Here is a 12,950-nt window from a genome sequence, read left to right as displayed (position 1 = left end):
CATGACTTATCGTCATCACAACTAATATAAGGACAATTAGAAAGCATAATTGCGATCTCTCCACTTTATTTGGCTTGATAATATTATATTTCAACATACATATGTTTAATTCCAAATATTGATTCTGTCAGCAATATTTAGAGTTTAATGTTGGATTTCAGTTTAATCGTTTCCAATACATTTAGAGTCGAATACCGCTTTAAATATTTTTTGCTGTGGTGCATGATACAATATGCATTTTACGTTATATCTTATTAGTTTTTTAATCTTTGCTCACAAAGCGCATTTCATTTTATGAAACATATTCAAGATTCGTCTCAAGAATTCTCTCTTCCTCACAGTAACATAATTATTGAATTCCGAAGACGAATATATTGGGTTCTTATGTTAGGGTAAACGGGTCAGTTTTTAAAATATCGATGACCCGGGAAATTTTTTTTTTTTAAGGCAAATTTAAAAATGGACCTCGGGAAAACGACGACCCGGTTGGGAGAAATTGTAAACTATTTGCCCTTGTTGTCAAAAGGTTCAAAACCTTTTTTTTTCCCGGGGTTTTTTCTTGTATTTTTAATGGAATAGTAAAGGTTGGCTACAAATTTGGGGGGGCTTTGGGGAAATTTTTCCCAAAAAGACCCGTATATCCAAAAAAACTATTATGAAAAGATATATTTTATTCACTATTAAAGTATAAAAACTAGGGTAAAAGATCGGATTTTTTGGTACGTTAAAAATTTTGTAAAAAAGTTTGTAAAAAAATGTTTTTTTCAAGTTGTATCTAATATTCAATTTGAACCATTTTTCGGTTTTGCCATGCACATTTAACAAATTTTTTCTTGTTGTATAATTATTTTGGGATGGCCGCCCTTTTGGTTTTCCTTTTAAAGGGTTTCGTTTTTCTTGGCCCGCCCGTAGGCTTTATTGGAAACCCGCAAATTCAAAATACAGAAAAAACCCCTTAAATTTTTAAAGGGCAAAAAATTTAAAAAACTTTTAACCCAAGTTATTAATTTGGGAAAAAAGGTATTTAAAAATTTTTATGGCAGGAAAAAAGCTATAAAAACCCTAAAATTACTACCCATATTATTAAAAGGGGAAATTTTATCAAGCCAAAACAAAGTTTTTTTGTTTTTAAAACTTGGTTTTTAAAAAATAAAAAAAAGGGAAATTTATCAGTAAAAGGGATTAAAATTTTAAATTTTTAGTGAAAATGTTTATTTTTAAAAAAAAAACCCCTTTTGGGGAAAAATGTTTAGTTTTGGAAAAATGAAAAAATTTTAAAAATAATAAATTTAAAAATGCAATTTCATTTGATTAAAAAAATCCCATGGTCTTTTTTTTTTAAAAAAAGCGATTGTTTTAAAATTTTTATTGTTTTGATTTAAAAAGATGTTTAAATGATGAATATTGTCGGGTTTTAAAATTGGGGGGGAAATCGTTTTTTTGTCAAGGGGAACAAAGGGAAAAGTCATCAAATTTTTAGCTCGTTTCAAACTAAATTAAAATTTGAAAAAAAAAATATTTTCTAAACCCCCTTCTTTTCTTTAAAAAAACATTTGCAAAATTTAAATTTTTGGCCCCTTTTTTTTGGGGTCACCCTTTAAAAAATCCCCAAATTTTTAGGTGTTTAAAACTGTTTGGGTGTAGTACTAAAAAATTTAAAGTAAAATTTTATTTTAACCCATAAAACAAATATAAAAGCTTTCAAAACTTAGTATGGGACTGTAAAAGTATAAGAAATTTTGGACCAATAATGGTGCATACAATGTGCTCAGGCTTCATATCTGAAAAGGATCTTGACTATATGATTTAAATATTAATTTACCTACATCACTCGACACAGTAAGTAACATTTAACGCCGAGTACCGTAAATAAAGATAGTATCAAAATGTCACTTATAATGTATGAATAAATTTACATTATATGAAGTTGTTATTAAATTTTAACGCTGTGAAAGTATCAAAAGAGTTCCATATTTAGTATGGTTATAAAATATTAATTAAGTTAGATGAAAAAACAGCAACCCTACAAACTTTTTTATAGTATAGTTAGTTAGCTTGAAAAAAGATACATTAACATCATGTTGCGGTTGAGAGTACTTCTTCTTTTAACTGCAATCTTTGAAATCTGCATCAGAGAATCGATTCGTTTGTTAACTAGTCTAGTGCGTTTGTACTTTCAATAAAAGTAATGTTGTAAATGTTTAATTGAAGTGGTACACGCATAATTAATATTATATACTTTTCAATTCAAATATGTTGGCATACTGTGTTAAAAGAAATTCGAGATTATTTTAATGAAATTTGACCGCCTAAGGTCCATTGGTTGTCGAGTTCAATGTGACCTTGACCTTTGACATTTGAACCCCATAAGCACTAGGGGTGAGACATAAACTGTAGTTTTGGGGCCTATGGGTTGCCAAAGATATTTTTCAGACACTGTTTGGACATACATTGGTACAAGATAAATGTGACCTTGAAATTTTTCCTTAAGACCCCGAAATCAAAAAGCATTATTTACTGCCCAAGAGCAATGTTTTCATGAAATTGGAAAGCAAACAACAACTTCTTGTGTTTTCGAGACATTACTCGGCAACCGCTTTTGCATACAGTGTCAATGTGACCTTTGAACCATTGACTTATAAATTAATCAAGTGTCATCTATTGCCTTCAATCACTATTTATATGTTATTTGAGAGCCGCGGGCTCATGTGTTGTACATATATTTATTTGCAATCCGTTTTTGGCATACAAAACATTGAAATTGACTTTTGAGCCGACGACCTAAAAATCAAAAGGAGTCATTAAGACCAATATTCTTATGAAGTTTGAGGGCAAATTATTTGACAAACAACGTCAATGTGATGTGATCTTGAACCTGTGACAATTGTCGTCCGAGGTTGGTTAAGGACTTCAAACCACTTCACACGCTCGAATTCTAACATTAACTTTGGATTCATGTGTTGACCTTTCATCCTAGTTTATGAAACTTCTGTGGTTATACAAATTGGGTTGGAATGTGAAAATCTAGTGCAATTGTAAAATTATACGTACGTAAAATATGGTGTGAATGTGGAAACGAAAAAGTAATTTTGCGATGAATTATTTTGTATTTCAGGTTTTAAAGATGTATTCATGGGAGACGTCTTTCATCAGTAAAATAGAGGCTATACGCTCGGCGGAAGTGAATAAATTATGGAAATATGCCTGGTTATCAGCAATCTCAGTGGTTCTCTCCATGCATACACCTGTTGTGGTAACGTGCTTAGTATTAAATGTTGTTTGTTATTGTTTATGATTTGTTAGTTATTAAATAAGCAATCAACGTATGTGAACCAGAATAAATAGCGATCATGTACTTGCCTAGGCAAACGCACATATGTACTTCAAGTGAAACTTTCTATGCATTTTCAAATTATTGATCAATTAGTCAGTCAGTCAGTCAATTAGTGAGTAACTTGTGTCTTTTTCATTTTTTTCGAGAATAATTTGTGTCCATATTTTTACCATTAACGCTAGTTTAGTAAAATTTGTTATTGCATTGGTTTTAATCATTTATTAATGGTTTATTGGTTTTATTTATTTATTTATTCATGTCGCCCAATTTCAAAGTAGATAGTATTTTGTTTTTCGTATAATAAAATTTTCAACAACGACTGAATTATCCGGCACTGCTATTCCCGTAACTCTTCTTTGTAAACACTCACAGTAGGGATTTTTATTATTATTTTCAGATAATGTTCATTTTAATAGCTCTTCATGTGACTACTTCACCGACACATTTGCTGGAACCACGTCAAACTTTCACAGCTGTTACTATAGTGAACATACTTAGGTTCTCAATCTCTTTATTTCCCATAATGGTGAACGGTCTAGTTCAGGTATAACATTGTTGTTATATGTTTGTTTTTCAGGGGGAGGGGAGTGCAGAAAACGACTTATTTTCCGCATTTAAATCTATATTGCTTGAATTTTAATTCACGGGCATTATTTTCTAGCGCGAGCTTACACTTTTCTGATTCCGTGAGCTAGCGGTACAACATATTCACATGGCTAAGACAAACTATTTCAGTTTTATCAGACAAGTTATCAGCAAATATAAATTTTAATCAGATTGTTTTGTATGTAAAAGCATTTACAAAAAAGATACATTCATTTAAGGTGTTAAAAGCATCGTAGTATGAACACATCTGCTAATAGTATACTCAATTCGAATTTAAACATTGAATTTATAGTATGCCCTGTGCTTACGGGCGTACTTGGTGGTTTGCGTTTATTCTACTGTTATTCATAAACACGCTCACTGCAGCATTTTCCATGTCGCCGATTAAGGCGTCCTTCATGGTTTTCATTAAATTGCTATTTTTATACCAGAGACTCACATTTTCGCTTTCTAGACTCAAAAGATACTATCATTTTATTTTTTTCTGTATTTTACAGGCATATGTGTCAGTCGGTAGAATTCAGTCATTTTTGCGAACTCCAGATATAGATGAGAAAAATGTATTAGATGTAAAGCATTCAGGTATACATGTTTTTGTGCCGTGGCAATTAATGCTTTTGTAAACTACCAACGCAATATGATAAATTTGGTAATAAGGTGATGGACAAGTATTCATATTATTTAGGAAAATCTTGTGTTGCATTTCTTTCTTTAAAAGTATATTAGCTAATAAATTAATTAATTAATTAATATATTAATATCTTGCATTAATCCATTACATTCCGAATCTGGTCGGTCTGCTTTAAACAGTCAAGTGAAAGGACTTTTAAACAGACGTCAAATGATTTTGATTTTTAAGAGATATGCCATTCTGCAAAGCTAATGTTTCATCCAGTCTGCAGACACTAACTCAATTAACCAATGTAACCAGTGCAGACTAAAGTCAGTTTCCATCAAATGCAAGCCGTCTAATCGCAGACTGTATAATTCGCTATTCGGTCATTACACATTTTAGAATTGTAAGTATTAAGTTATTCATTTTACTGAGTAGCACTTACAAATTATTATCATCATTATTTTAGAATACGCTATTTCTATAGAAGATGGAGAATTCGCCTGGAAGGAAGACCAGGCTCAAACGACACTGAAAGAGTATGTTCATTATATTTGTATCATAGTTTGGGGACCTTTCTGTTGACAATGTGTCAGATTTAATCGTATATACACATGCATAGTGAGTTAACTGGAGTGCAGGTATTAGTTTCCCGCTCTCCAGAGCATGCTCATTGATTGGCTCATTTTGTTTAGGTTTACATATTGTGACGGCAGAGTAAAGGAAAGCGACAGAAATATCATATTCAGATGTTCGTTCATTGGTTCCTTTCTGCCGGGGTTTCATATTGTGACAACAGGGAACGTGTTGCTTTGTTTGATAATGTCACAAAAGGGAAAGAACATCAAAACATTCGGCAATCTGATTAACACTCTGAGGCTACGCCTTCTCGTACAAATCAGATAGCCTCGTGTTTCGATAATCTTTTTATTACTTATATACTTGTTTGTACATGTAGATGCATTCTTGCTTAAGAAAATGTTTATGTTTCTTTATAATAGCTTTACGATCTGCTGTTATCATAAGGAGTAACATGTGTGTATCTTATATAATCATACTTTCTTAGTAGTTACACTATCGCACATCATTATTTTGACATTTAAGAGCTCGTGGCCATCCCTGTATATTTCTATTAATTATGATTTATTAAAATAATAAATTAGAACTTTATATACAGCATCAACTTGCAAGTAAAAGAGGGTGAATTGCTAGCTGTGGTAGGACAGGTTGGAAGTGGGAAGTCATCACTTATCTCTGCCATTCTTGGTGAAATGGAGCGTATCCATGGAAATGTGAAAGTAAAGGTAAGAAATTTGAAACATATAACATTGCATAATTGCAATGTAAATCTATGGCGTTTATCTAAACATTATCTTTTAAATGAAGCAATTATTACCGCAATGATTTATTTTTAGTAATAACATTTATAGTGGTTCACATATCCGTAGTTTGAATTAGGGAAAACTAGTAATTTCCGTATTGAAGTTTCATGCGAAAAGAAGATTTATGTTTTCACTATATTTATGTATTTAAGGGAGCTGTCGCATACGTACCACAAGTAGCATGGATACAAAACATGAAGCTTAAGGATAATATCCTCTTCGGAAAAGAATATAGACAAAATAAATACCTCAAAGTAATTGACGCATGCGCACTTATCCCTGATCTAAAAATACTACCGGGAGGAGATGAAACTGAAATAGGCGAAAGGGTAATATATGCATTGTTTGTCGATTTCATTGAAACTTTTAGCTGAGATTAATTAGATTAAAGTACAGCGATTTTTAAAGATTCGTTTACAGTTTTGGAAATAACAAAAGCTGTTACGTAAAAGTGACAAATTACCCCTAATAGGTATCGTATGTATTGCAGAAAGGTATTATGAAAAGAAAAGATAATATAAGTAAGTGATTGCTTAATATTGTTCTTGTAAATTAAGGAGCTATTCATATCAAAACTTTAGCATTGACCTTTGAGGTAGGGACATGGGTCTTAGAACCGACACATCATCACGATATGGAACACTTTTGTGCTATTTTAAGTTATTATAAGATCCTTTATGTATGACAAAGTAACAATTCGGACATTAATGTGTTCTTTCAACCTTTAAGTGTGACCTTGGCCTCATAGGTTGTGACATGGGTCTTAGTCTTAATGTGGTAGATGTGTGTGCCAAGTTATTAAAAAATCTTTCAATGCATAACCAAGATACAGCCCGGACACTAATGTATACCTTCAAACGCTTCTTGTGAGAATGAGTTCCTTCAAACTATAAGTGTAACTTTTGTCTTGGAGGAAGAGACAAGTCTTGGTCTTGATGTGGTAAACATATATGCTAGGTAATTAAAAAAATCTTTCTATATATAACAAAGTTTCTTAACATTCCCAACAGGAATGAGTTAACCTTAAAATCCTGATTTTGAGGGCGTAAATCCTCAAAGTGTATATGTGACCTTGACCTTTGTAGTAAAGAAATTGGACTCAGACTTGGCATATCATCACGATGTGATAGAAATTTGTGCCAAGTTATTTTAGAATCCTTCAATGCATGACATAATTACAGTAACACAAATTTTGTGTAAGTTGGGTCGCACTGACAGAGAGGCAGTGCGATATGAATATATCGCCCTTCAGGGCATAAACTGCCAATAAAACTATACAAGTATAAAAGCATTGCCATATCTCCTATTTCTGTTAAATTTACAGGGAATTAATGTAAGTGGTGGTCAGAAACAGCGTATCAGTCTCGCTAGGGCAGTTTACAACAATGCAGATATCTATCTCCTTGACGATCCATTGAGCGCTGTAGATTCTCACGTTGGCAAGGATCTTTTCAACAATGTGATTAGCAATACTGGCTTGTTAAAAAACAAGGTTCGGGGATTAGCTTTATTTTTACTTTTTATCAATTTTGGTTTTAAGCATCTGATAGATGCATTTTTTGTCTATTATCAATATAAATTATCTTTAAATAAGTGCGTGGCCATGTGTCGATTGTTCGATGGAATTATTGTAACTGTGTTCACCTGTACAACACCAGATCATTACATTGACCAATGGCGGTCAATTTCGTGTCTCTTACCTTTCTCAAATGTGAATAAAAATAGTTAGAAGAACTAATTTTACAAAAGAATTTAATATAAAATCATGTGTATTCAAGAGCAACCGGATTAACTTATACAAACTTAATATATTTAGGTTTTCAAATATGTATCAATACAATGGTTAGCTCTCGAAAACCTATTACAAAGGTACTAGTATATGAACAGGCTTAAGCAAACCGCAACTGCAACATTTCTAATTTATTTTGGCGCTTTTAATGTTCTTAAGGGATATTTTTTTCTATTTGATATAAGATGCAGGTCATATTTCTTTATATATTTAATATGCTTGTTTAGATAACTGTTATGCGTGAATCAATCGTAACCAAAAAGTCATTCTAGTTTTATCAACGATAGTTCTTCAATCATAATAATAATTTAAATATAAAACGTTTCTTCATAAAGACACGAGTACTTGTTACGCATGGACTACATTGGCTTCCTATGGTAGATAGAATTGTTGTACTGGTGGATGGACGCATATCAGAGATTGGATCATACACTGATCTGATAAGCCATGATGGTCCATTTGCACAGTATGTACATCAGTTTCTGCAAGAGGAATACGAGAACGATGATAATGATCCAGAATGTAAGTATTTTTGTCAGTTTTAGTTTTTGCAGTTATCTTCTCTCCTCTCTCATACCCTCTGTCAGTATGAACACATCTGCAGATGTTTATAATTTCAAAAGTTCACTATTACAAGTTTAAATCTTGAATACTACTTAAGCTGGTGGTACGGTGTGGACAGTAGCTTGCACTTTCTAGTTTCTTTCATGAACAGGTTCAATCTTACCAAGCCTGTAACTTGTCAATTTTGTCGTATTGGACGTTCTGTAAAAAAAATCTGTATTTTGTTATACCGAGCACAGGTGAACATGTGGCCATGACTTACACTATACCACCGTTCCCCCTCTACAACCCTAAACCCTTAAATATCAATCCAAAATGAATTTAAGTGGCATAGAGGATTTGTTTCCCTTTGCTTTTGTATGGAGCATTTTCATTGGTCCGAGGTTTTCATGTGACTAATGAAAAAACTCCATTTGAAAACAATCTGCTGAGTCAATTTACTTTCATTTTGGATTGAGAATTTGACATATCGGAAAAAGGTGCATTGTAGTTTCATATGATGTTTTGATTGAATATTACAAATAATAATTTAATTTTATCATATTTAAATACGCAATACAAAGAAATATTCATTCACTGTGAATTGAGTGTGTTTTTCTCGTGAGATATATACACAAGCAGTGCAATAATATCTCTTCCGAGTAATTGTTGACAGTTTGGGCTTAAATATTTCTTGCTACGTATCAGCAAAGGTGGTGTCAGTGTTATTTCATTTACAAGTATTTATTTATCTAAGATTTGATACCAGGATTGTTAAGATCGATGAAAAATTCATGAATATATGCGCTGATAATTGAGATGCAATTCATATTTCTATGCAAAATGAAAGTATAGTTAAAAAATTACAATTTTTTAGAGTCATATTTTTTTTTTCATAAAATTTATGTTTGTCAATACTTATGATGTTTGGATAATATTTAAGGGTATTGGGTTGTATTGGGGAAACGTTGGTATAGTGTTAGTCATGGCCACGCGACGTTCACCTGTGATACAGAGCGGCTTTTAAAGAAAAAGTCCTTAAAATCAAGAGTATTACCGAATATTTGTTACAGAGAGGTTTGCATTTATTGTATCAGACTTTTTGTATTTCATTTTTTTAAATAACATTTGCCGTATTATAACTGTTTCTGTGAAAAAAACGGAAACAAAGCGACCCCGGAAGCATTAATAACAACAAAACAACATAAGAATTGCAGACTCGGTTTGATTGAGTCTGTACATGAGGGATAATGAAAAAACGCAACATCCCTCACGCCCCCTAGCACCGGCTTAAGCGGTACTTAAGCCTCAATACTTTATAGTGTTAGCACCAATGATCCCGAAGGACCAGAAAATATAACAACACTGGAGTGAAGTACGGGGCAACTTTTTACGGCTGCCACACGGAACTTGACACCTGATGTTGTAAGGAAACAAAAACCCCTGTAAAAAAGCGACCCCCGGAAGCATTAATAACAAAAAGCAAACAGTGTATTTTTATAATCGTCAACAACAATCTGGAGTACATGTGGTGAAGTTAAAGCAATAAAATATAAACATATTTTAACGGCTCTTTAACAGTTGAAAATTGCTTTCTTCAACATGATTTAACAAGCCTTTTCTAAGATTTAAAGAGAAAAAAAACAAAACAGAAAAACATTAAAAAGAAAATAAAATGAATTCAAACATATTTACGGACAAGAAAATAACATTTTTAAAATTTTATTTCAAGTTGAAGAAGTTATTGAAAGGATGAGGCATAAACTAGATGGGCTCAAGTCAGATGGTGGACTAGTGACCACGGATGATGATTTTCAAAGTTCTATAAACTGTGAACGCTGTCGGAATAGGTAGGTTTTACTATTTAATATAGTGTACTAGATTTGTTTTTGACCCACTTCAAAATTACAATTATGTGTTTGGGAGACTGTAGGACAATTCGAAAGCTATAACCCTTTTTTCACAATACAAAGGCGGCGTCTTTAATTCAATCACCATCTTTATTTGCTTTTTAGAAGATTTGTTTAAAGAAATGTTGTCTTCTGTTTAATTGACAAAAGGAAATATCCCTTGTTTTACATGTAATAATTGTCACCAAGTATTGGGGGTACTGGAACGGGACGGGCAGTAAACGTGACCTTGCCTTGGTGATCTTTATTACAATAATTTTTGACAGAAAGGTGATCAAAGAATCGAACATGCCTTCTTTGTTTAAAACCATTGGAAGATTCCTGAACCATAAATATAACAGTAGAAGACAGTCGGATACTCTGTAACCAAGCAATGTTTTAATTTACTTTAGAAAAAGAGCAGTTCAAAAGAAGGAAGATTCTGAACAGTTGTCTCGGACAATCGCGAAGTCAGTGATTATGACACGGCTTACCAAAGATGAAACATCAGAAGAAGGCGCTGTAAGTTGAATAAAGAATATTCATCAATTGCTAATATCATTTCCTTCTTGTACGTTGAGTGAATGGATCCATGATGGCAGATCTGTAATGCCATGATAAATAGTTATGGTGATAGTATTAAGCATCCTACGTACAAACAAATTATATAATAATTATATATGGATATTGTTGTTAGTGTTAGACGCATGATCTGATATGACATGACCAATATATAGCAAGTCATAAAGATAACAAACTATTATTATACACTATACAAATTTCCATACAAATTCACTATACAAATTTCCATACTAATTAACTTAAGAACTCTAATTCACATTTTGTTTTCCTGAAATATTTTCGTAACATTGTCCAAATGATACATATCATTCGTTTTGTCAATATTTGATATATTTATAGAAAATATGCTTATTGTAAACATATCTACTATAAAGTTCTCGATAAACTCAAAAATCATAAATTATAGGTATTTGATTATTAAAAAGTAAAGTTTATTACATGCTTTTCGGTGGTTTATAGAAATATATCAGTGATATAAAACTGGTAATTTCACTGTTTGAAACAGTGATTTTACCACTTTGAAAATTTCACTGTTTTGAATTTAAACCCCTTACATTGTTTTAGTGAAATACCAGCGTGCACAATACTGGGTACCAACTTAATGACGTGACGTCGTAAATGACGTCACGTTGTATTATAAGTTGGCGCGCTTTTCATTCAGTATTTGGTTTAATGTCATTTAAAAACGTTTCTTTGCATGTAATAAAAAGAAAATTTGTTTAGTTTAGTGTAAGATTGAAATATATTTCACCTTGTGAACACCAAAAGTTCATATTTCACTCGTGGCTACGCCACTCGTGAAATATACCTTTTGGTGCTCACTCGGTGAAATATATTCCGATCTTACACTGAACTAAACAAATATCCTCTATGTGTTCAGACCGTTTGCTGTTTTAACAAGTGCTGGCGTTGTATGGCTCTTCAAAAGTGTAAGGGGAATGAGCTCAATCATATATAGCCTTGTACAAGACATCTGTACGTTAACTGCAGTATTACTAGAAACAGACGCTTCGATTTCAGATATCAAGATACGGGAAACGGACAAAAGCCCCCCCCCCCCTAACCCAACCATGACAAAAGCCCTCCAGTTCGAAACTGACAAGGCGGACAAAAGCCCTCCCGTAAAAATGACAGGGCGAACAAAAAGCTCCCGTGAAAATACATATTTGTTTTCACTTTTCAGATAAAGCCGTCCGTTTTCTTGAATTTTATTAAAGCGATTGGAATTGGGCCATTTGTAGTGTTCCTCGTGTGTATTGGTCTATACCAGGGTCTCAACATGTTCTCAAATATATGGTTGTCCATTTGGACAAAGCAGAATGTAATGGATGTTGACACGCTAAATCATACAGATGTTGTCGGTCAAGAGGCGCCAGGAAACAACTATATTTTCTATCTTATGATATATTTAGGACTTGGTGTTTTTCAAGGTAAAATTGTTTTGTGTGAAAATGTTTTTTTATTTATATAATTATATTACATGTATATCATTTGAGAAGAAAAGATGAAATGTATCTTAATGCAAATACAGTGATACTGCTAACATTTTTATATGTGTGGCTGCATTTATTCTTTTAAAAAATATGTTCCGGCATATTTAGAACTTAATTATAACCACCTGAAATCATGTTAACTTGAACATGGAAGAAACGAAAGTGTGTGTTATTATGCAACAAAATCACTGCTGACGTTCTATATTTATACTTGTGACGTAATTATTATATACATGTGATAGGAATAAGTACAAAAAACAAATCAGGTACAATTTAGCTTAATATCAGGCACGGCAACATTTATTTGTTGATGTCATGTTAGAATCGAAATAATATTTCCACATCTATGATTTTATCGCTTGATAACATCACTGTTTGTCGTTCGGATGCGCATCATTATATCACTCAAGCTACGCCCTCGTGATATAATTCCTCGCATCCGAACTCCAAACAGTCATGTTATTGAGCGATACAATCACTGTTTGGGATTTATTATTTCTTAAGTAAATGTCATTGTTTCCAGGTGTATTTCTTTACACTGCTTTCTACTTGATACTTACGAGAATGGCAGCAGCAGCCGGAAAATTGCATAACAAGATGTTAGAGAGTATTCTACAGTCGCCATCTTCATTCTTTGACACGACACCTACCGGACGAATTATAAATAGGTAAATAATCAGTTGTATATGCAAGCAATAGGTTGACATCACTTAAATGTT

At 32.6% G+C, this 12,950-nt stretch overlaps 1 protein-coding gene across 2 annotated transcripts in view; it reads left to right on the top strand.

Annotated features, from left to right (window-relative positions):
• Nucleotides 1-3,103: 3,103 nt before the first annotated feature.
• The window catches only part of LOC132737324 (multidrug resistance-associated protein 1-like), a 60,676-nt gene continuing 50,829 nt past the window's right edge, over nucleotides 3,104-12,950 (top strand). For both annotated transcript variants that reach the window (XM_060724591.1, XM_060724590.1), the window contains exons 1-12: nucleotides 3,104-3,253; nucleotides 3,732-3,878; nucleotides 4,438-4,522; nucleotides 5,023-5,092; nucleotides 5,731-5,857; nucleotides 6,088-6,264; nucleotides 7,260-7,427; nucleotides 8,060-8,246; nucleotides 10,000-10,117; nucleotides 10,570-10,678; nucleotides 11,922-12,168; nucleotides 12,755-12,899. In XM_060724591.1, the coding sequence (XP_060580574.1) occupies nucleotides 3,125-3,253; nucleotides 3,732-3,878; nucleotides 4,438-4,522; nucleotides 5,023-5,092; nucleotides 5,731-5,857; nucleotides 6,088-6,264; nucleotides 7,260-7,427; nucleotides 8,060-8,246; nucleotides 10,000-10,117; nucleotides 10,570-10,678; nucleotides 11,922-12,168; nucleotides 12,755-12,899 (1,709 nt within the window). In that variant the 5' untranslated portion in view covers nucleotides 3,104-3,124. The remainder of the gene's footprint in view (nucleotides 3,254-3,731; nucleotides 3,879-4,437; nucleotides 4,523-5,022; nucleotides 5,093-5,730; nucleotides 5,858-6,087; nucleotides 6,265-7,259; nucleotides 7,428-8,059; nucleotides 8,247-9,999; nucleotides 10,118-10,569; nucleotides 10,679-11,921; nucleotides 12,169-12,754; nucleotides 12,900-12,950) is intronic.

This window comes from Ruditapes philippinarum, unplaced genomic scaffold (genome assembly GCF_026571515.1).
Source record: "Ruditapes philippinarum isolate M1 unplaced genomic scaffold, ASM2657151v2 ctg1672_1_1_1_1, whole genome shotgun sequence".
NCBI classification, from domain to species: Eukaryota; Metazoa; Mollusca; class Bivalvia; order Venerida; family Veneridae; genus Ruditapes; species Ruditapes philippinarum.
The sequence above is the reverse complement of the archived record's forward strand: the minus strand, read 5'-3'. Positions and strand labels throughout refer to the sequence as shown.